The following is a 26083-nucleotide window of genomic DNA, read 5'->3' as shown; positions in this document are numbered from 1 at the left end:
ATTTTTTTTAGGTTGAAGAAATACATGGGCTTAGTGACAATGCCTAAATAAGATAGTAAATGATAATAATAAGCAACTTATATTTTGTTGCTTTTTCCATCAAGGTTAAATGAATAGATTTATTTATTGCTTGTCTGTTACATTGGTCTTTGTCTGATGTGATGACTTGTACTCCCTGAATATGCCTTTATACAAAACTATATTTTACATTTATATGCATATTTTATTGGCCCATGAAATTTACAATAACATAAATAAAAACAAATTAATTAGTTAAAGCACATATGTTTCAAAATAAACTATAAATGACATCATTATCTGTTTAAACTATAGATTAAATTTTCTTGAAATAACCACTTGAAACATTTCTCAGTGACAAGATAACAAACATTAAATGGTATCAAGATTCTTTGTACACTGCCACGGTACATTATTACATGCAATCTGAATGACATTTAAAAAAATCAGTAACTTTCATAAAGAGTTTGTTAAAATAACTTTAAATGAAGATTGTGTATTAATGCCTCTCTGAGAGAAGATGGACCTGCCATGATCAATTTAATATGACACAGACATCGAAATAAATACAATGTCACAAAATGTTGTTCGACTGCGTTCCTGGTAATAAATTACTGTGTACGAAGCTGGTAATCACCATTCTGTGTGATATATCGTACCCATGGTAATGCCTGATATCCACTCTTCTCAATGATTTTAAGATATCTTACCTACAAGCCCAAAGGAAACAACAATAAAAATAAGGCATGCAGCACATAACACGAGTACATCTTAAAAACGAAAAACAGTAAAACACATTTTGAATAATCAACACTTTCTAACATGCATAAATATTGTTCAGTTAAAACTCTCTCTTTAAATAGTCCAAGATTTAAAATAAGTAAGGTTTAAAAAAACAAAGAGAAATAGATGCTTTACATGCCACATAAAAATATTTTTAACTGTTTCCTGACTGAATTTACAAACTTTGATCTTTGTCACCGATGATGAATATCTGTCCAACCCATGCATGAACTATCGTAAATTTTTTTTCTCAATTAAGACTTTAATTATGCAAGATATTAATTAATATGAAGAACTTGTTTTATTCTGGATTTAACTCGATGCTTGCTGAACATACCACTTTGAAATTATATTTCCTTTTACTGTTTTTTCAAATATTTCAAAAAAAGGGAATCACTATTTACCTGTATACCAGATACAGTGAAGTATGGAATCTCAAATTTAACATGTATTGGTGGTTTTCCCTCAGAGTCTTCTCCTTCAACACTTGGCAGACTAAAGTGAGCTCTCATCAAGTACTCCTTACCACCCTAAATAAAATCATTAAAGAGAAAATACATATACTGTGTTAATTTTAATTCTAATGATTTTTCCAACATGTTATCATTTTATTCAGTTTCTTGATGAAGATAATTAAGTCTAGAACTTCCTCAATGGTTGCGTTTTACTTTTTCTTTGATGCGTAAATGAAGATTGCCAACGTTTTACTAATAATAACATTAATAAAATAGACAAATATTGTCAACTAAGAACATCTGTCAATACATGTACAAGAAACAATCATAAGTCTGATTACTTACTGGGAATGATTTGATAGTCCATACAACAGAGTTCAAATCTGGAGCATATTTACAACTTCCAACTGTAGTTTTAAACTTGGGAGAATCTGCATCAGTCGGAACAGGAATGATAATCTCAACATTGTTAGCTGTGGATCGACGCTTAAACTGACTCTTAGCCTGGAAACAGTGTTAGAGTATAGGTATCAGAATATGGCACTTGTATATATAAATACATACTAGTATACTCTTTACTGGAACTACATAATTACAACTGATCAAACCGGATTTGATAACGCATTTTTATAGCTTAAATCTAAAAACACAGTTTCACTTTAAACAACAACAGATTGTCATTCAATCATTAAGTTCTCAGATTTTAAATCTTTCATATAAAAAAAAATCTTCATTCGCAGTCATAATGACTACTTCTAGATATGGTCTGTTGTTAAGTCTACTTTAACACAATGGCAGAAACTGGTTGTGCATTATAAAACTAGAAAATTTTCAAATCTTCATGTCATACCTTTATCATGTACTCAACTCGACTGTGTGCATGTCTTTCTATAACAGACTCTACCCATATCAAAGGTTTAACCTACAAATAAAATTAAAAAGCATAAGGTAACATTCTTGTATAAAATGACAGCTACAGAAAACTGAAAAAAGTCATGGAAACATAAATACATGTGTATTATCATAACGATTTGTTTTTAATAGATCAAAACAGATATCTTAATCCCAGTTGATTTGATGGATGATATTGTGAATGATCCTATAATTTTATGAGAGCCTTCAAAATGAACAAAAAACTGATCCTATAGTATAATAAAGGCATTTCTTCTCAATAAATGAAATTTGTTATTTCACCAAAATAACATTGGAAATATATACTTTTCAATGTCATCTCTTCCAACAAGCCTCCATGTCATAGTTTTATCAACATGATAAAGAAGAAACTGCAAAACTGTTGTGCTATTGTTTAGGCAAAACTTGAAAGCATTATCATATCGAAGTCCAATTTAGAATACTTACATGTGTGTTTAATCTGTAAGACATGAGTTCAAACTCTCCATCAGGAGGAACAAATGAAATAGTTCTATCATTCTCAAACCTAGATAACCGAACACATTGGTGAAACTTTACATCTTCTAACTCAACAGATTTACTCTTCCCTCCTGAAAAATTATAAACACTCTTTACTGTATAGTAGAACTGACCTTAACAACTACCCACCTGCATTCATCAATAACCTGTACTGAAAGATTTTTGTTAAGATATATCTGAGTAGTACATTTCACATAAAACTGACCCTACATAAAAAACTCAAAAGTAACTATAATTCTGTTTTCCTTTAAAAGGTCACTTAAAACAGGTCCATCTTTATAACTATATGCAGGTTGTCCAATAACTTTAATCACTTACATTTTAGTATTTATATTACTAATACATGTTTTGTTACTATATAAATTTCTGGTCCTAAAATTCTACCAAATACTTACTTCCTGTACTTTCAAATAGCACTTTATCATTAAGCCCAAGACGTAATTCTGGCATACCAGATAGATAAACCCTCATTTTGATAGCTCCTACAATCTCACTCCTCAGTACATTACCATTAGCACTAACCTAAAATTACATTCATTCATTAAAACAACCCTCAAAAGAACTTTAAATCGTATCTTCTCAAGGAAAATAAGTTACTACTTAAATTATACAAAGGCTTTATAAAAAATGCAATTAGGATCTAAGCATCAATTGGTTTGTCCATCAACTTATATATTGGTAAGAGTTTATACAGATTTTCATGATAATATGAACCACACTTATAAATTAAGATTGCTCACTGAAGAACACAAATATCATAAAAGATATACTGCAATGAAATAGTTTCACTAGCAAAACATACCAACAAATTAACAGATTCAATGACATCAAGAAAGACCTCATTCTTTCTGTATTTAATTTTCTCTGATCTCCATGACACTGCATTAGTTACAGCCATAGGTGGTCTAGGGGCTACCTCTAACTTATGTCCATCTTGGGTTATATACCTATAATATGATACAAAAATGTAAACGAAAATGTATTATTTAACAGCTATAGTTATATACCAAGGGCAAACTTTGACTTACGACACATGACTTTCCTCACCTTTCTGTTTTATTCATACTAAACATTTAGTGATGATTATTTGAAAAAAAAATGTGATCAATTACAGCTATTACAATTACTCCATTTCTGGAAATTATAACTGGTTTTTTTTCATCCAAAACAACAACAACAAATGAAAGCTATATCAAGAGATTAGTATAAATACTTGATTTTAACTTAAATCAATTTGTGAATTAAAACAGTTTGACTTACTCTTGTAATATTTTACTATCTGTAGTCTGAGGAAACCCAAAGTCCATTACTTCATCTAGGAGTTCATAAATAAGGACAAAATTGTCTCTTATACTTTCTTCTTCAATTTCTTTGAAATATTCAATCATAATCTGAAAACAGTAAGTAATAATGTCCTCCATTTGTTTGCAGTACATTTGTACCAGTATACATTACAATAACAGTATTTTAGTGTTCCCAGCAGTTTTTGAAAAGAAAAGGATTATTCAGGTAAAAAAAAGGGTACTCTACCAAGTAAGATTCAAATCTGAAGGCATATCATGCCAGTATTAACTTATTTTTATGCAAAATTGACAGACGACCCATAAAAACCCATAAAAATGGGCAGCAAGTCAGCACAGGCACCTAAAATATTCTGTAGGGAACTTATTTTCCGTAGACAAAATTATCTATGTGAAAAGCTGACATTCTTGAACATTGATGTAATAATGACATGTATAAAAATAGATTAAAACAAATCTAAGAATCTACACTTGTGAAAACTGCATTCCACTCATTAAGAATTGATATTTCTGGACTAAATGTTGGATTAAACTGTTTGCAATTGCATCAACCCAACAGAGTTTCTACTTTGACTTAGTGCCAAAATTGAAAAACTATAAATATACAGACATATTCAAGACACTGTGTTACTGTAGTAAACATATACCTGAACAAGTTTGTGTAGGAATGAGAATACTAGAGCAATATTACAGTTCTTTAAAGTAGTAGCCACCAAGTACAAGTTATTGTATTTAATGTATACAAATGTGACATTTCCATGTTGAATAATTGGAGTTGTCTGCCCTTCCTCCTCTCGATCCATTACCAGTGACATAAACTTGTCTATACATGACATATCAATGTCCCCTCTGTAATTTCGGCATATCAGCACCTAAAATGGGAGAAAATGTTTCTATTTTAAAAATTTTAAATTCAGTGTATACTAAATAATCACAATTCTTTAATGAATATCTGCATTATTCATACATTGTACATGTATGAGTAGTGTTGACTTTCTGCATTATCTGTCATATTTCAACCAGACTGTTAAGAGACAGATTTGACCAATTTTGTTCATATTAATCAACATTTTCTACGCATTGTTAAAATGCTTACAAAATAATATTGAATTCTGAAAGACTTTCATTTGACAAACCCAAGTTACATGTAGTTTTCTGTCCATAAAAAACCATGCTTATTATTGGATGACTCCCACAGCTAATATCCTGTATCTATGTATAAAAAATGCTAATCATTTCAATCATTGTGATTACAAGACCAGAAATGACTGTAGAACATGTACTTACTTTGCCCTTTACATCCAGTATATAAACTGCTGATGCTGACATGGTTCTGGTGTTCTTTTGATGTCACAATATGAAATGGCTAAGTACCTACAATAAAACTGAAGTTTATCACTTTTTGTCTAATGTCCAGCAAATACAATCATAACTCAACATGTGTACTGATTACACATGTGTTTTTTTTTTCTTCTCAGCAGATATTTGGTTTGAATTCCATTGTAAAAATACATTGTTTTGCTTTATCAGTTTATAGCAGTCACCTTACCCTAAAAGGAAAGAAGAATTTGATCTTCAATTTTCCATGAAAACAAGGAAAAAAGGTTCTTTTACCCATCAACCATGAAATTTGAAAGCATGGAACCTAAAACAAGCAAATCATGTTTTGCCTTTCTGAAGAAAAGTTGGCAATTCAAGGTCTACATGTACACATGTACAATGGTTTTATCTTTCTCTGTTTGTTAAATACAATCAATTTTGGTGTGTCTTTTGTAAAGTCAAAGATCTAAGTTACATATATGTAAAGTTTCCATGGCTACAAAATGTACAACCATTTTGAATGCAAAAGTACCCCCTCCCCATGGCCAGCCATCTCCCTGCCATGGCCAGCAAAACAAAGATCTTCCAAATTCCCTATAAATACAACCAGAGACAATGATCTTTGTAAACATTGCAAATACCGATCAAATGTATTTGTCTATTGGATTTTTTACTTTAATTTCACATAAAGTATTGCCTTTTTTTTTATAACCTTTTATTATATTCCAAGACATATTAAGAGATATCTTGAACTCTTTAGAAAACATGGAAATCAGTAATTCAGATAATTTACATGAATTTCAAAGATAAGAAGTATATCTCATTGTCATTCTCTTGTTTTTAAGTGAATTTTTATATACACAAATTCAATGCAGTGTTCATTCCAGAAAATTGCAAAGGGGGTCAGTAGCTCCCTTGGTAGTAAGATAAGGAGTTATTTTCAGATAACAGAAGGGATTCAACCAGCAAAAAGTTAACCTCTGTCAGGTTTGTATATACTTTATAGTTTCATGTTCAGTGTACATGGTATAAAATGAATAATGAGAGGTACATGCAATCAACTTAACTAAATTAAAAATGTTAGTATTTTTTTTTATTTACTAATGACATTCTATTATTTAAATTGATATTCGTTTTGATGTTACTGCTCCACAAGAACCTTTGTCCTTATTGAGATCATATACCACTTATGCCCACAGGTATTCAGTTTTCCAGGTTAATCGGCTGTACCTGTTTGTTTCCTCGGTCAACTTGTCCTTGATTTAATGTGTGTCTGCAGTAAGGTCGGGGGAACTAACATGTCCCCTTTGACACCACCTACAGTCTTCCACAAGGGTTTTAACCCAAAAAGGACTGGTAACTTTAGTTTCTCCTGAATACAGCGAAATGGTCAAGGTCATTGGCACTCAATAACTGAAATGCGTCTGGACATAGAACCTTAAAAAATCCAGAAATTCAGAGATCAACCTATGGAAAACTGTGCACCCGCAAGAACCATGTGCCACATATTCTGTGCACCATACTTAACAAAATCTGTGTCAATGGCACAAGGGTGTGGTCTGGAATGAACACGGTTTGACATAATTAAGCCTAGAGATTCTACCACTAGAAGCTTGTGAGATGTAGATATTAAAAAAAGACACTTAAACAATGCTGTTACGACAGTCTTTTTGGATATATGATAATACCTCATATACATTATGTATTCTACACCATTCTAAAGATACATGTACTTGAGTTTTGCAGATTTTGGAGGGTTTCTTTAACTGGTATCACATGTATAAACAATGTATACTATAATTCATAAGGAAGCATGCAACAGGGAAGGGAATAGTCAGCATTAGTGTATATTGGTCTGTACAGCACCACAACTTTCTGTTAAGGTAGTACGATACGGTTAGGTCAGTTCTGAAAATTTTGTCTCATTATGTAGAAATAAAGCTGTTTTGAGGCAGTCCACACAGAAATTTCAAGTGTTTTGTCATTAAAAAGCAGGGTTCTCGCTAGGAATTTTACATGACGAGTCCTGGGACTCATCACTTTCTGGAAAGGTGAGACCAGGATGAACTTGGTCTCACATAGAGCTTCCTGCTTGGTTGATTTGTACATATGGCTTCATTTTTTTCACACTGAATATACATTGTATCATAATACATGTATATTAAAATATAAGATAAAAAAAAATTCATTAAAGACACTTCTAATACTTCAGTATATATAATCAATCTTTTCCTTTATAATAGGAAGACAAAAAATGTTTCAACAAAACATTGCAACTTTCTTTCCTCAAATAATTCAAAATTGGACATGAATTATTAGTTTTAATAAATTTGGCTTCTGTCTAATCTCAAGCTGTTTATCCCAAGCCCTAGCATCACCATTACTGCGTAAAAATCTATCAGCTAGACTGACCCCCTCTGTGACTAGGTAAAATTCTTGTGCAGTATTCACAGTTAAACATAAAAGAAACAACTGACACTTAATTAAAGTGAATCTTTATTGCTGATAATGAGTGTGTAAACAAATAATAATCTTTCCACTAGGATGGCCCAATTCCATGAACAACAAATGCCTTAATTAAATGAAGATCCAAGGCAAATTGCCAAATGTGAAGTAAAATGGCAACATTTATTTGAAATGATCCGTATTTCTCATTTTGATTATGCAATTGAGATGTCACTATAGTACAACGATGTACAAGTAACAAAAATCCAGTTCTTAGCAGATTTCATGGTGGAATAATTCTGGTCCATCCTAACAGAATTTGGTTGAGACAATCACTATAGCATTAAAGGGCCTTTTTCAGTTGAACAACATGTGCATGCACTATAATAGATTGAAGTTGGTAAGCCCCCTATTTTGTGCTATACATGTATTCCTCCAAACCTATTTAAAATTCCTGAGCTTTATTCAAATTCAAAAAATGTAAATGAGAAAACTTTTATTTACATTCAAATTCATGTCTACTATTGAATATATATACATTGAACACATGCACTCCCATCTTTCAATTTGTGTCAGTTGAAGTGGAAATAGAATTCATGTTGTGAACTTGAAGTTTTACAGAATTTTGAGACCTAGATAAGTATAAAGTGAATCATGTGACAGCATGACAATGTACAGTTTCTTGAATACTGATTGATTGAAACTTAGGCAACTCTTACTTTTCATTAAATGCATACCAAGAGGTGTAGTATATGAGGAAATGTAACAAATATTCAAGAATGCTGATACTGAATTTCCTAAATAACTATTGCAAACAAACCTTTTGAAAAAAATACTGCATTGTTGAAATTACTGGAAATGTGAAGACTGCAGGAGAGGTAACTGATTTTGTATTAACAATGATAATTTTAAAATTTGTTTACATGTGTGGGTCTACAAATTAAAGACCTGTTAAAATGACAGTACAGTGTTTCCAAAAGGAAAAATCCATATAAAATCAACTTTCCCACAGTCAATAACAAAACAAATCCTTACAGCATATGAAGTTTTCAACTTGCCATGAGAAAGTTTAACTAAGTACCTAACATACCCTGACACAAATTGCACTTGTCCCGGGCAACCGGAAATAAGAATCCTAGAACACTGCAGTATTGTCAAATTAATTGTGGAGTATAATTTAATCTGTAGAAAACGATTGGATGTCCATAAATAGTGGTAGATCCAATCAGGATTCAACCCCTGATCAGCTGATTGCTCCTCGGAAATTATTAACCTGTCATATCATACCCTTACCTATTTAGACAGCAATTAACACCTTTTGTCAGATTAATGACTCTTTTAAATAAAGAAATGAGATTTAAATTTACCATCAAATTTCAACTTTTAGTTTTACAAATTTTGAGTGGGTCAACTTGGTTTGTGAAACAGTGTGCCTATATGTAACTATAGTACACCCTAAACATATGCAATTATGGTTTCTCTACAAAGGGGGTTGTCCTAATAATCATGCCATCTTGGGAGGCTAATTTTTACAAAGATTTTGCTTGATTGCCTCCCTTCCACATACATTTACATAAATGTCAGATTAAAAAATGCCTCAGCAAACGTCATGTATCTGGACAACAAAGGGGGTAAAGACACTGAGGAAAGGTAAGAACCCTGATATCTTTCAAGAACATTTACAAGGATAAGAAATATGCCATGACAGTGAAAGGGTAATCAAGGGAACCAAGGTTATAGCGGTAATCAAAAGAATGCAACCCAAGGACAAAGACCAGACACAGAAAACACATACACAACAAAGAATACAAAGCAACCAAAACCATACATGCAAAGTTACAAAAGCAAATGAGCATGGACCGGGTGCACCGGTAGGGTAAGCATCCTCTGCTTTTCTAGAAACATCACTCCGAGTTGCTCATAAAGTCAAGTCCTGGGTAGACAAACAAGGAAATGAAAACTATGACCCATTGAATAAATCAGTTTTCATGGTGCAGATGGATACACCATAATGATCCACGAGTTCACGATTGCGAAATAATTTTAGTCATTGGTACATGTATGATACATGTGATATGTATATTGTACATACACATAACATCAGTAACTTATTGATTGTTGTCATACCGCTATTTAGTCGTGTGTTTATTTTGCAATCATGTTTGGTTTTGTGAAAAATGTACACATAAAAGATGAATTACTTTTCGTTATTAGGTGAAAATTTTATCAAAAAGATGTTTTTAAGCTCTCGGAATTTGTTTTAAATCCATTCGCCTGTCAGCTTTGTAGGAACCGGAAGTGATATGACACCTTGTCTTTTCCCAACATTCAATTGACTTCCGCTTTCAGTTTTTACTTTTGTTTTCAATATTGTGATACAGGTATAGATATGACACCAATCATAGCTAGCAGTATTAATAATTGAAAGTAGCAGTTAACAAAAACGCTCGTGAATAATAGGTAACAATTTACCCATGGTTAGGCGTTTAATCTACGAATACATGCACTTGTTTCAAAATTTTCCCCTTCCCTTTCTTTTACTAGTTTTATACTCGGCGTCACATAAATAACATACTGTTAAAATTTGAATAAAAATATTTTCTACGACTTTATTGACACCAACCGTCGTTTAAATTGTCTTAAATGACTTGCTCATTCGTTTAGCCAAACAGCTTCTCAAAAACAAGTCGCTTATTAGCTTAAATCATGCGTAACAAATCCTTACGGGAAAATCCCATACTAATATCCGCCATGTTGGTTTTTACGGGACGATTTGTTTACAAACGAAGTGCGTAAGTTCCCGTCGAACTCCGGTGACAATCGTCTGCTTGATCAACTTCTCGGTATTATACGTTGTTCGTGTAAAATAAATCCGAGATATCCGAAATAACACCGAATTGCATTCTGGGTTCTTCGGTTTTTGGACAAACCATTTAAACGTAAACAACATCTCCTAGCAACCCGATCACTGTAAACATGGCCGACTTTTTACAATGTAAATATTGCCACCTAGAATTAAAATCTGACCGGAATTTAACGATTCAATGTTTAGGGAGAAGCCGTTTGGCTAAACGAATGAGCAAGTCATTTAAGACAATATAAACGACGGTAGGTGTCAATAAAGTCGTAGAAAATATTTTTATTCAAATTTTAACAGTATGTTATTTATGTGACGCCGACTATAGTACTTTTTTTACACTGATTTTTACCTTGTAGTTGTACAATGGAAAGGGAACGGGTTAATTTTTTCTCATATGAAACAAGTGCTTGTGGTCATATTTTTTGTTCAAGAAAGGAAGGCCCTATCCTTGATCAAATGAAGTTTTTACTCAATCATTGCGCCAATGCAATGGTCCGCTGAGGAAAATCATATTCATAATCATGAAAAAGGTGTCAATGAAAAGGGTGGAAGTTCCAGGACCTTGGTAAATGAAATTTCAGATATCCTATTTATTTGTTAAAAAAAATTAATATGAGGAAAGCAATGGCCTTAGTGCCAGCAATTTCAAAAGCAAAAATATCAGGTTTCCTTTTCAACAAATGAGACTTTATGTCATTTGTTATTTTGCTAAGTTTGTGTAGGAATTTTTCATCATTTACAAGTCAGAGACAGCAAAGGGAATTCCTAATATTTGTAAAATTACCAGAAGAACTGTTCCAGGTTTCTGCGTAGATTGCAGGATTTTATCAATTTCCAACTGGAAGTAGCTTTTTTTTTTAAATAACAGCAGACGTCTTTTAAACATTTTCTGTAGCCTGCATTTTTAATACTTCTTAAAGACAAATCACACTATTGTTTATATGCATTGTATGGTGCAAACTATGATTTCGTCGTCAATTTGTGACGTTGCTTTTTGTGCGAAATTTGCGATTTATCCCTTTGACCGTAGAAGCAACATGACGTCGAGATTCAAGGGCCGCATTGGAAAATCTTCCGTAAATATCGGCCGTCTGACCATATGTCCAACTGTCCTACATAAACTCATGACTACAATTTCACAATGGATTCGAAGGAAACTAATACCACATGTTACTAATACTTAGATGGTAATCAGCATTGTCCGATAGTTTTAGAGGGAGTTATCCAATTTGATTATCAAACATTTTAGCGAGGATCGGATTGGAGATATTGAACAATGTTCTTTTCTTGCAGAATATGAGCTAGTTTTCCTAATCCCGACAAGACATTCAAATGAGGAATATTAAAGATAGTCCCGTATTATTGCAAATAAAACATAATTTGCTAGTAGATTTACTGAGGTAAAAATGTAGAAAAAGTTTCAGGTGGAGTATCTAATCCTGGCACAGATTCAGAGGGGCAGATCCGGCAAATGCTCCTCCCTTGAAATTTGAGGATACTTTTTTTGTATGAAATCATGATTGATTGTCGTCCATTTGCAAAAAAAATCTATGCAGTATCAGAGTAGGAACACTGGAAAAATAATATAGCCTTACAATCAGGATGCATGTTTACTGACAAGGATGGCCTGCCAATTTATTTTCTTTGATTCTAGGATCAAATTTTCTGTTCTGCCCTTTTTTTTTTAAAAAAACTTTTTTCTTCTGCATAGTGCATCGAAATATTTTTTTAATGTAAACGAAAAATATTAGGACAATAATAGATCATGCCTTTTTATTTCTTGAAAATTTTAATCCTGAATTTTTATTTCAAATTTGACACAAAGTACGCCACAAGAAGACACAAACTTGTACAAGTACTTGTGGGAGGTGCACTCTCTTACATGTAAAGATACTTCACTGGCGGCTGTTGTGCGATATTTTCTTCCTATTGCTTAGTAAGAATATTACTACTAACTGTTGAAACCCTCGACATACATTTATAAATGTTGAACTTTAGATCCCAATAAGTCATTCGCTATTGAAGTATTATAAATAAACATTGTAGTATGTGTAACTTAAGATATGAATACAAATTATAACATGTTCACGCGAAGAGACATGGTCATGCAACAAGAATAGTTTTATGTATATATCGCCTTTTGCCCAATTTTTATGTTCTCTCCAGTCGTAATTCTTTTTGTCTTCCGCTTATTTTTTCACAGTCAAGTTTTGTATTGCTTTTTTAAATATTCTATTTCTTCTAAAGATGTTTTGTCGCTGACTATGACATAACATCATCCAACATAACATTTGGAGTAGGAAACGTCAAATAACCAAACACAATTCTACAGAAATGGTACATAAATGTGATTAACCTTTCTTATTTGATCGGTGACCCCAACTTTTTAAAGAATTTATAACATCAGCTAATGGATACCTTTTCATACCGTAAGTTTGAAAAAAATCTCAACATGAGAAGTATTTCTGATTACTGTGAATATGGTTCAAAAGTTAGATTTTCTTATGGCGGGAAACATTAAAAGGTTCTCTTTAGGCGGATAAAACTCATTGTATTTTGTTTTTATTTTTTTATGAATGAAATACAATTTCCAATCTACTGGTGTATGGCATGTGTCATTCGTAAAAATATTGGCATGATCAGAGACGTCTGAATTGAATTCTGAAAATGACAAAAACTCCCAATTTTACAAATTTTTGAACTGCTATATCTTTGTTAAAAGCACAGTGACCTATATTTTTTCAGAAGCTTATTTCAATGCCTTTATACTTGAGACCATTCCTTTAAAATATCACGAAATTCCTAACGTCAGAACTGGTTAGTGTTATTTGCCTTTAAGCTTCAATGTACCCTGATGTAGTGTTTTGCCTAGACAAAAGTTTCTCAAGTGTCAGTATGAAGAATTTTTAGAGAATTTCTATACTTATATTCCTTCTTTAACTTTGCAAATTTTAAGTACTATTTGATGCACCCACGTTTTGTGAAACTGCATGGGAACCAATCTAAAACTTCAAAAAATTACTACAAATGCAAGTAAATAGATGCACACACTTACAATACAATGCTATATAGGTTAGAAATTTAGGGTTCAACTTCAGAACCATCACTAATTTGAACTCACTGTTACTATTTGACTATGTAGTTCCACATTTTTCAGTACTCTGCTTTTCAGTTTGAGGTTATACTTTAATTTGAATTGTCAATTTAAGGGAATTCAAATTAATCGGAAACATTTCTGAAAAGCAAAAGATTGTGTAAAAGAAGATTTAAAAATATTGCTAAAGCTGGTTATGAATTATCTTTCGGACTCTACATATTTTAGTAAAGGCATTTAAAAAGCATCACCTGGCTGCACCTCCAAGTTTTTGAAGTTTAAGCAATTTTTTTTATAATTCAACAAAATTGTAAAGTCTTGCAAATTTTGTTTTTATAATTAGACATGATCCTACAGAGTTTCAAATAGATATATTATAAGGTTATTATTTTTGTGCTGGGCCTAATCTAGAAGGAGAAGGGAGAAAATACTTCTCTGTGTTTGTGCTTACTTCTCCCATTTGTCTTTATAGGGAGAAGTTTTTGTAATGATTGCAAAGTCAAAAATGTCAATATTGTTATTTTTTAAAACAGAATTTACTAAAACTTCTCCTTGTCTTTGATGTCTGGATTAGGCCCTGATTGTGCATCTTTTTTTAAATAATGGGCAAATAGGAGTGTTCTTTACAAGATTCAACAGTTTAAATACAGGTAAAAATATGACAACACTTCACAAACAGTTATAATCTTTAATTGTAAAACATAACACCTATGCATATTTTGGCAAACACATATATTTATTTTTTATTTTGCCTTGTACATTAATACCATAATTAATAATGGCTAAACCAGAAAAAAAAACATTCCTTTTCTGTCCTGATTTTTATGTGGATAATATTAAATTAGAAATTCCTTGAAAGAAAGTGGGATGATCTCAATTCATTAGTGAAATTATATTCATTTGATATTTTGACCCATCCAGTTTGAAAAAAAACTATTTCTTTATGAAATTAGTGTATAGTTCAAGGTCTACATGTTCTTCTGGTCAGGATTCAAATAATCATTAATTTTAATTCAGACCAGTCAAACTAATCTCTTCAAACTCTTTTTGTCATTAGTACAGTAACTACAATTTATAGAAGCATCAGTGGAAGTAAAAATATGTTTCATCAATTTTTTACATTATAAACCAATTTCTCTCACATGTTGGACAGGTGCAACAAAACACCCCCCCCCAAAAAAAAAAAAAAAAACAAAACAAAACAAAAAACAAAAAAAAGTGTATATGTAAATCCCAGCTTGATATACATGTAGTAGCATATTGGAATTTAAAATTGTGGTCAGTTGTGATGTCATCCATTGAGTAACATTTTTACTAAGTGCATTTTTTTTCAAATCTTTCATAGGCCTTATCATGGTATCTGCACTCATGTAAATATTATCGGCCTTTTTTCTTGTAGATTATTGAAAACAATTATATCTAAGTATGTTGGGACAGTCTGGTACAGAAGATTATGGTGAGAATAACAATATCATTGGTATGGATTTCTGCAGTGGAGTAGAAAGGCAAACAAAGAAAAGAAGATTTGAAACAACACCAGAAAATGTTACATCATCTCTTATGTCAGGTATGACAATCACTTCTCATACTCTATCACATACAAAAATGCAAGTATACTTACCTAAGTAAAATGTACAGAACTTACCCATTTTAGGAAGGTACCTAATATTTTAGGAAGGCAGAGCTGATACAAACAAAATTTACAGTACCATATATCAGGAAGTGTAATACTCCATTCCACTATGGTTTTAACCATTTTAGTCTCAAATCAAATTTTTAGCAGCATGAATGTGTTAAACTGATGTAAGAGATAGGATTTATAGTATTTGAGTATGTCATTGGAGGCTTTTGATTATGAAATGAAATACTTCTAAACCATGTTTGAAATTTCTGTGTCTATATTTATATATACAATGTAGCTTGGTGTCTATATATACACAGTAACTTGGGAAAGTATCTTACTGTAATTGTCCATTTTCAAACAGACAAAATATTTGGTGATTAGATTGTGACAACTGACTCTAAAATAATTTTTCATTTTTTTTTTGCTGTATTAAAGTAAATTCAAAGGTGCTGTCTTCTTTTAGAAAGACTGAGTGCACTACTGATGTTTTATGTCATTTGAAGTTTGATTAGACAATCTAAAAAACAAAGCTAGTATAGAAACTGACAAAGAAATGGTTTTAGCTCAAACAAAACAAGGTTCATGTATAGTTAAATCAGGAAGAGACTTTTATCATTTTATTTCTATTCATGTCATAGGTAGGCAGTTTGTTCTCCTATGTAGAAATAGCAGCACTTTTGTAACAACAGAATGGAAAGAAACAGGTTCATCACTCTTTCTACCCCTTAAGGCAGATACATTTGTGAATCTACAGAAATATGAACAGATTACTGTCAATGATGGTAACTTCTTTATTGCTGATGAGTCAGGAAATTATTCAAGATCAGTGAAAGGTAAAATGGTGTAAATTAAGAAATTACGGTAATTATACACTCTTTTTGTGGTGGATATGAAAGTTTCATGAGTGAGTTGAATAAAGCAAAATATCAACTCTAGATATTTTATTTCAACATCATATATTAAATATATATACATTGATATATTAAAATGCTAAGTTTCATATGTTCTAAAACTTATTTCTCTGTGATTTCTTTGGAATGAATTGCTGCTTGACATGCATCTCCCAATTACATGACCAGATGTTGCTGAGAGAACTATGCAAGGAACTTTACAATGTAACTTTCAACCAATCAGACTTTATAGATGATACAAATATTTAATATCACTTGTTTGTATCACATCATCTGTATCTTTACTAGCCAAGGGTTACCAGTATGGTGATTGGACTGGACATGACCACAAACCTTGTCTAGCAAAGATGCATCATCCATGGTGTGATATCACAGATATCTACACTATTGCTGTCCAAGAAGTTGATAAAGCAATCAAATCATTGAGAAATTATAGTAAACCTGTGCCCATCTCTACATCATCATAACTAAAATACTCTGAAGGAATTTGATGGGTATTTTTATGTTTGTTTGTTATAGGGGTACAGTTTGGCATATCCTGCTGTATTTAAGCTGGTTTTTTTTCAGATTTTATTTCAGATTTTTTTCCTAGGAATATTTTTTAAGTACAAATACAAATTTTAAGTTTCTGTTATTTTTTATATTGTGAAATAATTATAGTGAATGCAATCTGGTCTTAATATTCACAGAAAAAAAAAAAACAACAAAAAACATCATCATTGTAACTAAATTTATGATTGCTGAATTTCTGGATTTATTTGTTGAATCAAAAAGTACATATGTAAATTTATATAATATCCGATAATGGTTTATAACACATTTGCCAATATCCATTTCATTTTTGTTTCACGTTATAGTTTGAATATTTCATGGATTCCACTGTACAGGTCCAGTAAATTTGTTGAATGGATTCCTGCAGGAATTCAACCACTGGTAATTGATATGCTTTCCAGTCTTAAAAGAAATGCTTTTGGTTTGTTGATATAGCAAAAGTTAACATACAGTTATAAATTGCAGGTAAAGTCCTTCATTTGTGGAAATATTGTACAACAGCAAGACAGTTTTTTGTTGCAGAGTCATTCTTATTTACAAGTCCTCAGGTATGGTGAATTATATGCATGAAAGGAACTGATAGTGTGTGTTATGGCATTCTCACAAAATCATCGCTTATATGTATAAAGGGGAGATAATTTTTCCATGTGAGGAGAGATGGTTTATTCCAGTAATATGAGATACTGATTTTTAGGTAACAATACTATAATTATTCACCATGTCATTCAGCTAAATTTTTCCCTAGCATTAAAGCCCAGGGGAAAATAAACAAATATTTACTATTTATGAATGTAATAAAAGAATGTACATTAGTTTATTTGAACCATAAGGTGAAAATGGTTTTTAAATACGAAGTTTGCAGACTGTAAGAGTATTTTATGGGAGCTAGAATCTAATTAGGAACTAAATGTCAGATTGGAGAAATTGCATCAACAACTATATGTAGAATCCAATTGGAAATGGGGAACTCAGTTATGGAAATATCATTGTGAATATTGCTTTCATGTAAATGATTAGTTCACCTAGATCAAATTTCATAATAGAATCTCTAAAACTGTATCCCTTGGTTTGAATAAGTAAACTAAAATGATGTAAAGTTACATGTTTTGTTTAATTTCTATCAATGGTTGGATGATATCAGAATACATAACATATTTTGTGGTAGCTAAATTGAAAACATTGTGCAGGTCTATAGTGTAAGATGAATATACGTGTATGAAATATACATTTTCTATACATAAAATGTACATGTAACATAAAGCATTTGATTCATCAATGTAACATTCTCTGTTTTAGGATTTTTCAGTAGTTTTGAACCATCTGTACACAAATTAGACTCAACATTCTGGATCATGAATGATGTTTATCTCAATACGATATACCAAAGATATCCGTGATGAAGAATCTACAGAGGTTAATGTTTATTACTGTTCATTGTATTGACTTAGCTATGATGATGTGGAATATCTTGCTTTTGTATCTCATATCTTCTATAACATATTTATATAGATTGATATGCAGGAATTTGTCAATTGTTTAATTTATTATTGCAACATATTTGTTAATAATGACATTTCAAAAGAAAAAGTACAAATCTGACCTCTGTGTTCAGGTGAAGAAAAAAAAGTATTTTTACATACATCTTTGCAAGCTTAGGATAAAGGTTCTGTTCCAAGGAAATACTGTTACAACCACAGAATCTTATTAAAGGTGATTTGGCAGGTCCCATTGATTGTATAATCTATCAAATCACCTTAATTAGCCTTGTGTGGCAAAGGGAGAGAAACAGGATTGTGTCTCGTGGCTAGCATTAATGGTTTACATTTCATTAAGTCTTATGAATAGTATCCTAGGATATATCCAGAAATACAATATTGTATATTGGTAAGAGAAAATGATAGCTTCTATGTGTAAATACATATGTTGTAGTGTTCTATACTACCATTGTTAAAGGAGAAGACCATGTTATTGTGCAATTCATAAATATCGAAACTAATCTGTTAAATGTTCATGAAAATGAAATTGAAACAAAATAATTTCCTTTTCTTAACTAATTAATTAAGATTTATAATTAGGATATTTGAATTTCCCGCACCTAAGGGCCCACCATGATCGGTTGAACTGTGATGTCACAAAGTCGGTTTGTAAACTGAAAGTAAATAGGTAATTGATTACAATGTCCGAAGAAATTGCAAATTTGGGACTTTTCCCCTATAATTTCAACCCAAAATAAATAGAAGAAGAGATGGAGGCACAACATGTAAGCTAATGTTGGACATCATTGACGAACAATGAGATTTGCAGCCAGATGACTAGTATTTGTCTAAGGAAAATCTTATGGCTACTTCCGAAGAAGATTCGTGTTGCTGGTAAAAAAAACTTTTAGAGCTTTTCTCTTTTATCATTTGTGCAATCGTAAGCTTGATAAGTCATCATGTTTTGGTGATTAGATAAACATGATCGTAGAAATATTTACGAAATATTCTTTGTTTACATATTGTTTGCAGTGCTTGTATCAGTACCAAACCGACTTAGTGATGTCTCGAGTCAGTTGGAAGCTATCGGTAGAAATCAATTATGTCTGACTATGATCTTCCTTCAGATAGGAGAGTTTTGCAAGATGGCTATCCTCTTATATTCAAGGATTTCAAAACTGCATAGCTTTGAGCATATTATAAAAGTGCATTTAGCGTTAAAGGTTATTTATTTTTGTTTATGTGGGTATGATTTATCATAAGAGATAACTTAATGCAAAAGTGGTCTTTCCCTTTCTCCATATGTTTCGTGTAACTTTTTCAAGAAACATCTTGTTCTTGAATCATCTTGCTATTGATCAAAATATCAAGTAATTTTTAAACCTTTAGCATGCAGCCTGCATACAAGCAAGAGATATTTAGTGATCATTTGGTTTGTCTATTTTTCTGGTTCTCCATTCATCACACTTTTGATTTCCAGATTTGCATGAAAGAATTGCTCAATCAAAATATTCTTTACTTTAACATAATGCATTTGACCATAAATTGCAGGTAAAGTTTGATGTTGTCATTTATTGAAAAAAAAACTATTACTTAAAAGAATAGTTATAACTCCCTTTTTCTCCTTTGGCAATTTTAAATGCTAAATGCAGAGCTATTAGTGGTCATCAACCGAACTTTGTCTTATTTTAATTTTGCATTTTTTATATTGTCAAGAATGTTGATAATTGTTTGAACATTGTTATTGTAATTTGTGGACATTCCATACACAAATACTGTAAATGTATCAATTTTTGTGGTTGCTAATTTTTACAGATTCTGTCAGGTGAACTCATTCACAGAAATTTCTTTTCGCAGTTCAAAAAAAATTGATTAACATTATAAAGTGTTTAAAATCAATTTCACAGATACTATTTTTTTGTGATTTTCTGCCCAATGCAAAAATAGCAAAAATTAGTACATTTACAATATACATGTTCTTATCCAGTATATTTTGTTATCCTTCTCATTTTATCTTTGTGTGTAAGTAATTTCTGGAGTATCGTATGTTCTTGTTTTAGGAATGGTCTCGGTTTCTGGTTTAAAACCATGGTTTTTATTTTAGCACATGTGTATTGGTTTTTCTAACAACAATTTGAACATGACAAGTAGTGTTTTTCTTTCATAGTATACTTTTCAACATTTATAATTACCTTTATATAGTAATAATGGAATGTTTTCATTAAACTGAATTCTTATTTCTGAAACATACATTTAAAGGAAGTCACTTCTACACAAAAACCTAGTTGTAATTCTTATAGATGAATTTAAAAAAAGAGGATTTTAATTCTCATTGTGCTTTTTTTACTTATATACCTAAAGTAATGATTGATTCTGGAAGTCTAAATAGACTGGGTATAATCTGACAATGTTTCGGGGACCTTTAAAAATATATCTGAGAGAAAACAAAGAAAATTTAATTATGAGTGAGTCCAGGCCACTCTAAATAAAAAGTTGATAGCTGTTATAAAATATGTAGACATTGTTTAGACTTCAAGATGACTTTAAGATATCACACCAGGTCATAGTAGGTGCCTTGGTGCATTATGTTGCTTCACTGTAGCATGCATGTAGAAACTTATCAATTTTCAGTACAAAGTATATGGTGATATTCCTTCATGTTATCTTTGTATAAAGTGTTTCATATTATAGAATGCAAGAAGAAATGTACTTTTTAGACCATAGATAATGTTTTTATAACTATGCATCTAATGCAGAATCTTTAATGATTTAAAAGTTTGTTGATCATGTATAGTACATGTATGTCAAGTTCAGTTTTATAGATAAATGTATGATATTTTTATTGGTATTAAACTTTAGATTGATTGCTTTTAATTATGTACATAAAGGAATAATGATGTTTTATTGGTTGGAGATGATACTTTCTTTTTTAAGCTGTATTTCTTTTCTCACTACATGAACATAATGGTATAAAATTGGTCAACAAATCTAGCATTACTTTTTATAAGACCTCTATTTTTTTATGTATGTACATTGCCCACCTTAATGTGTTCAAAATATTTTTTCAACTATTTTTTTGGAAGTGATTTTCAAGTGCAATTTCCAAACACTGCATTTCTCTTCACAAAAAATTCTTAAGTGTAAAATAAGTCATAAGTTATGACGTCACAATATTTTGGCATATCATGACGACATAACTTACGACTAATTTTCCACGTACATTTTTTTTGTGAAATTGACGCCTGGGTTTTATAAGATGAGGGTATGTAGGACTTTTTATACAACTACAAAAATTTGGAAGTTGTATTAAGGTAAGGCACTGATGTCTATGTCCTTGTCCACATGTTTGTAGATACTAAATTTTCATGCACTAACTTGGGTATTACTCCATAAATATTTGTAAAGTTTTAAAAGCAAGATTCCATATCATATACCATTTAGATTGATTTGATCTCAATTGCTTAAGAAGAAATCAAATTCTTTGGATTCCCCTGTGTGTTGAATCAAACTTACATGTATATTTTTAATTTTGGGCTGAGTTTGTTTTCAAATTGTCAGTGTTAAAGTCTAGAGGAACCTAAATTAAATTTATGTAGGCAGGTTTCAATATTTTTTTCATTGTCAATAAATATTTTCTGGAGGTCTATACTGGCTATAAAGGTCTCAATCCTTAGAGAAAAATGTTGAAATGTAGGGAAACAATGCCTTGCCCTCTCTTTTGTCAGTAAGCACACCTCCCTGAACCAATTCACGCAACTTTTTGATAGATTGATGACAGCCAACTGATTGATTGATGATTGGCAGATGATCGGTGACCAATCTGACCACAGTTTTACTTTATAAAGTGACGGATGATCAGTTCATGTAAGGTTAAAAATTTTCACTGGAATGAATCCAGTATACTACCATACTGAATTTACCCTTTATTTAAGATATCAAATCCACATATTGTATTTTTTTTAAAATAAAACATGTAAAATAATAGTAATTATTTGATGTTTAAATCTATCGCACTATGTAAATATGTGTAAATATTGATAAACAAAACAATGGAATCTGTAATATATATTGACCACTCAGTGACAGATTGTAAACTAATTGGGGATCGATGATCAATCACAATTTTAGTTGCATGGATCAGTTCAGGTATTGTACTCATGAGCTAAATGTTTTTTATGTAATCTTATTCATATTTCAGTGCCTTATCATTGAATGTTTTATCTTGATAGTCCCCAATAGAGATACTACTTTGTTATTAGCTTTTTATTCACATGGTTGAATAATTTGGAAAAGTCTTGCCATGTCACTACATACATGTATCGGTTATTGATTCTAAATATGTTTTATTGATACAAATGTTTTTATTTTTGCTAGTTATGTAAGTTATCATCAGCAATAAGTCAATGTTGTCTGTATATGCAGAATTGTATTATCAACTCATTTTGTAAGTTGGCATATTTTCATATAAAGAAAGTTTAAAATGATTTTAACACATTTATTCAAACCTCTTAAATCTACTTTATTTGTATGATGATTCAATTTCTGAAATCCTCTGCATAAAAATATTAATTTTCTATAATCTTACAATCTCAAAACTGATCATACTCTATACATGTCTATAGCATCACAGATTGTTCATCCTAGTACCAGAATATGCAATGTTTACTGATAAAATTAAATGTTTTTTTTTGTTTTTTTTTTTCCTGGGATCAGGTCAATAACTGATAATTTGTGTATGGATCTCTATCAAATTATACCACAAAAGGAAGTAAATATTCTTAATTTGATAGATTAATTCATGGGTTTGCCAGTATACTGAAGCCTATCATGTATTTATTTAGTGCCATGCATAGTAGCACTATGTTATTATGTGATTATGCCTGTCCATCCCCCTAGTGGTTTCTGAATGAAAACTTGAGAATCATTGAAAGGATATTTAAACTTTTCACAAATTTTAGTACCTAGTACTATAAAAAACTGAAGTTAATTATCAGCAGAATCCTAATTTTCGTTTTCAAGTAAGGCTTTATTAACATTTGTCATCCTCCCAGATAGTAACATAAGAACCAATTGAAGGATTTTATTATTGGTATACCCGTGCAAAGTTTGGGGGTATATAGGTTTCCCTGTCTGTCTGTTCAAACTATTTTCAAAGCAGTTTGGAGCATTGTTAGAGACCTAGTGGGATGTAATATAACCACATTAATATGTGCATACTGTCAGAAAACTTGGTCCAGTGCATTGTCCCAAAAGACTTGCATGATTGTTTTGACAATCAATGGAGTGTTAGATTACCTCATTGGGATGTGCATATTGTCAGGAATTTATGTTTGAACAAATTTGTAATAAGGATGATCGTTTGAACTTGTACATTTTTCAGCAAAACTTGGTCTGATGTGCTGTCCACAACTCTTTCTCAACGACTTGCAGGATTGTTATGAAACTTAATGGGGTGTTAGATTACCATATGGAGATGTGCAATTTATCAGGAATTTATGTTGGGGCAAAAATTGTAAAAATGACAGTTGTTGGACTTTAGCATTTATCACAAAAACTTGGTCTGATGCATTGTCTGCAACTCCTCAGTAACTTGCAGGATTGTTATGAAACTCAATGGAGTGTTAGATTACCACATTGGGATGTGTATAGTGTTCAGAATTTATGTTTGAACAAAAATTGTGGTAATGATGATCATTAGAACTTACACATTTTTCAGCAAAACTTGGTCTGATGTGTTTTCCACAACTCCTCCATATAACTTGTAGGATTGTTACGAAACTCAATGGAGTATTAGATTACCATATGGAGGTGTGCTTACTGTTATTATGTTGTCAACAAAAAATAGTACTGATTGCTGTTTGGAGTTAGGCTTTTTAGAGAGGGCAGCAAATAATGTGTCAAAAGTGCATTCTATCGACCATAAATATTGTGTCCAGTATGCATTGTATGTCTGCATTGGTCCCCAAATGTACATGGTTCAACATGCTGCAGGGGTTCTGTTAGGGACAGTGTTTTGTTTTAATTGTTGATTGGTTGACATCCTGTGGCAGATATTTCATGCTTTTTGGGTTTTTGATCCTTCAGGATCAAAATACATTATGTCACCGGTTTATGTCTGGAACTTCCCTACTATTTCTGAACTCTATATGAAAATGTAGTTCATATGTAATTCTGTTTATATCATTCAATATCTCTTCTAACCATTCAATATGTTTCTGATAATTGTTCAGCTCAATAATATTCTGTTATTTCTGCAAAATAAAATTAAGATCTAGTCTTCATATCAATTGAAGATTTGAGGGATTTCTTTTTGGCCTTAAAAAGTGTTCAGTAATCAAATTGCATTTAGGGAATTTAGTTCTTGCAGTGATGTGTTAAGAAGTATTAAATATGTTAAGCATGTTCCATTTAACACACTTATAAGTCAAAATCTTCATCCTATCATTAACATTTTATGAACAATAAACAGTAAGTGAAGAGGAGTGATTTGAACGAAGTAAAATTGGTGGGAAAATTCAAATTGACAAAAAGTGTCTAGTTTTGGAAAATCTTTGTTCATCAAGGAAATTATTGACTTAAACTGAAATTGGTTTTATTTGAGTATAATTACAGTGTAGGATAAATGCCGTTAAAATAGTTTTTGAAAAATAATGTAAATAAACTTTTGAACAGGTTTGAAAATTTGCGAAAAAGGTGAAATGAAACATAATTTGTAAATGTGTGTGAAATTGGATACTCTTTAACAATTGATTGCAGATTGTACTAGTAATTCAGAAATCGGAAGTAAAGATTGGCATTCAGTTTCCACATTTAAAAGAAAAAAAAAAAGTTCTAAAAAATATGGGAAGCACAAATGTATGAAAAAAAATGGGAAGCACAAATGTATGGAAAAAATATGGGAAGCACAAATGTATGATAATAGTTTTATTTTACATCATGTAATCTTTGAAAGTTTTTCCATGATTAGGGTGAAAACAATTGACCAAATGAACAGACCTGGTTTGTACTAGGCTGACAGGCTAAGCTAGATCTTTGTTGTGCTAGCTCACAGAAGCAATAGTAGGAGGTAGGCATGCCACCCCACTCGGACAATTTATATGACTGAGCCAACCAGTCATTACTCTATCCCCTTAAATACCGCAAGCTTGGGGGAGAAGTAGTGACTAACATATTTAAAGTCTTTGGTGTGACTCAGCCTTGGATTGAACCCAAGGCCTCCCGCACTCAAGTCAAGAACACTACTCTGAGACCATTTCAAGAGGACACCATTTGATGCCCTTCTCTGAAAAACATTCCCCTTTTCTAATTTGTTCAATACCTATGCAGGTTTCTGACCCTACCTTTTCAAACTAATTTATAAAAAATTTCAGCCAGTTTACAATGAAAAATTGTCCATGGTAACCATGAAGGAGTCTCTGCAACCTGTTTCCTGAAGACACTGATTTTTTGGGGGCTAAATTTGAATGACCTAGAAAATTTGAACTTTTGCTGGAATCACTTGTGTAAAAAATGACACTTCAGCCAAATCTACATATTTACAAAAACATTCTACACTAATAACATATTTATCTTGTTAATGTCGATAAAGTAAGGGTTTGTGTAAGGTTTATATTAACATTTAGCTATAACAACATGCCATTAAATTTTAGTATGTCATTTTTTTTTCAGTTGAAGTTGGGATTATATATCTAGCATCTTTATCATTGGCATATATTTAAATACATTCTTAATTGTGTGCTTAAATGAACAGCATTTTCCAATGAAACTTGAAGAGTCAGTCATATGTATTGTCTCTCATTTCATAGACAGCCAAA

At 31.5% G+C, this 26083-nt stretch overlaps 2 protein-coding genes across 5 annotated transcripts; one reads left to right on the top strand and one right to left on the bottom strand.

Moving 5' to 3' along the window:
* Window positions 1-202: 202 nt before the first annotated feature.
* LOC148629576 (AP-1 complex subunit mu-1) lies at window positions 203-10077 on the bottom strand. 3 transcript variants are annotated; one of them, XM_088553945.1, is made up of 11 exons: window positions 9955-10077; window positions 5276-5362; window positions 4636-4860; window positions 3948-4078; window positions 3490-3634; window positions 3083-3209; window positions 2616-2758; window positions 2107-2178; window positions 1602-1760; window positions 1206-1331; window positions 203-728 (listed from the first exon to the last, which is right to left on the bottom strand). In XM_088553945.1, the coding sequence occupies exons 2-11, from the start codon at window positions 5315-5317 to the stop codon at window positions 630-632; spliced, it is 1269 nt and encodes a 422-aa protein (XP_088410071.1). In that variant the 5' UTR covers window positions 5318-5362; window positions 9955-10077; the 3' UTR covers window positions 203-629. The 3 variants fall into 3 exon arrangements, with proteins under 3 accessions (XP_088410071.1, XP_088410080.1, XP_088410089.1); XM_088553954.1 differs by having other exon boundaries at window positions 5276-5373; window positions 9955-10064; XM_088553963.1 differs by lacking the exon at window positions 9955-10077 and adding an exon at window positions 8574-9780.
* Window positions 10066-24561, top strand: LOC148629575 (uncharacterized). Of its 2 annotated transcripts, none has more exons than XM_088553999.1 (5): window positions 10066-10213; window positions 15107-15274; window positions 15970-16164; window positions 17260-17342; window positions 18091-24561. In XM_088553999.1, the coding sequence occupies exons 2-5, from the start codon at window positions 15133-15135 to the stop codon at window positions 18127-18129; spliced, it is 459 nt and encodes a 152-aa protein (XP_088410125.1). In that variant the 5' UTR covers window positions 10066-10213; window positions 15107-15132; the 3' UTR covers window positions 18130-24561. The 2 variants fall into 2 exon arrangements, with proteins under 2 accessions (XP_088410125.1, XP_088410136.1); XM_088554010.1 differs by having other exon boundaries at window positions 10080-10134.
* The last annotated feature ends 1522 nt before the right edge of the window (window positions 24562-26083 follow it).

Source organism: Perna viridis, chromosome 1 (assembly GCF_037379345.1).
Source record: "Perna viridis isolate PV_CMFRI_1.1 ecotype Kerala chromosome 1, ASM3737934v1, whole genome shotgun sequence".
Lineage (NCBI taxonomy): Eukaryota > Metazoa > Mollusca > Bivalvia > Mytilida > Mytilidae > Perna > Perna viridis.
The sequence above is the reverse complement of the archived record's forward strand: the minus strand, read 5'-3'. Positions and strand labels throughout refer to the sequence as shown.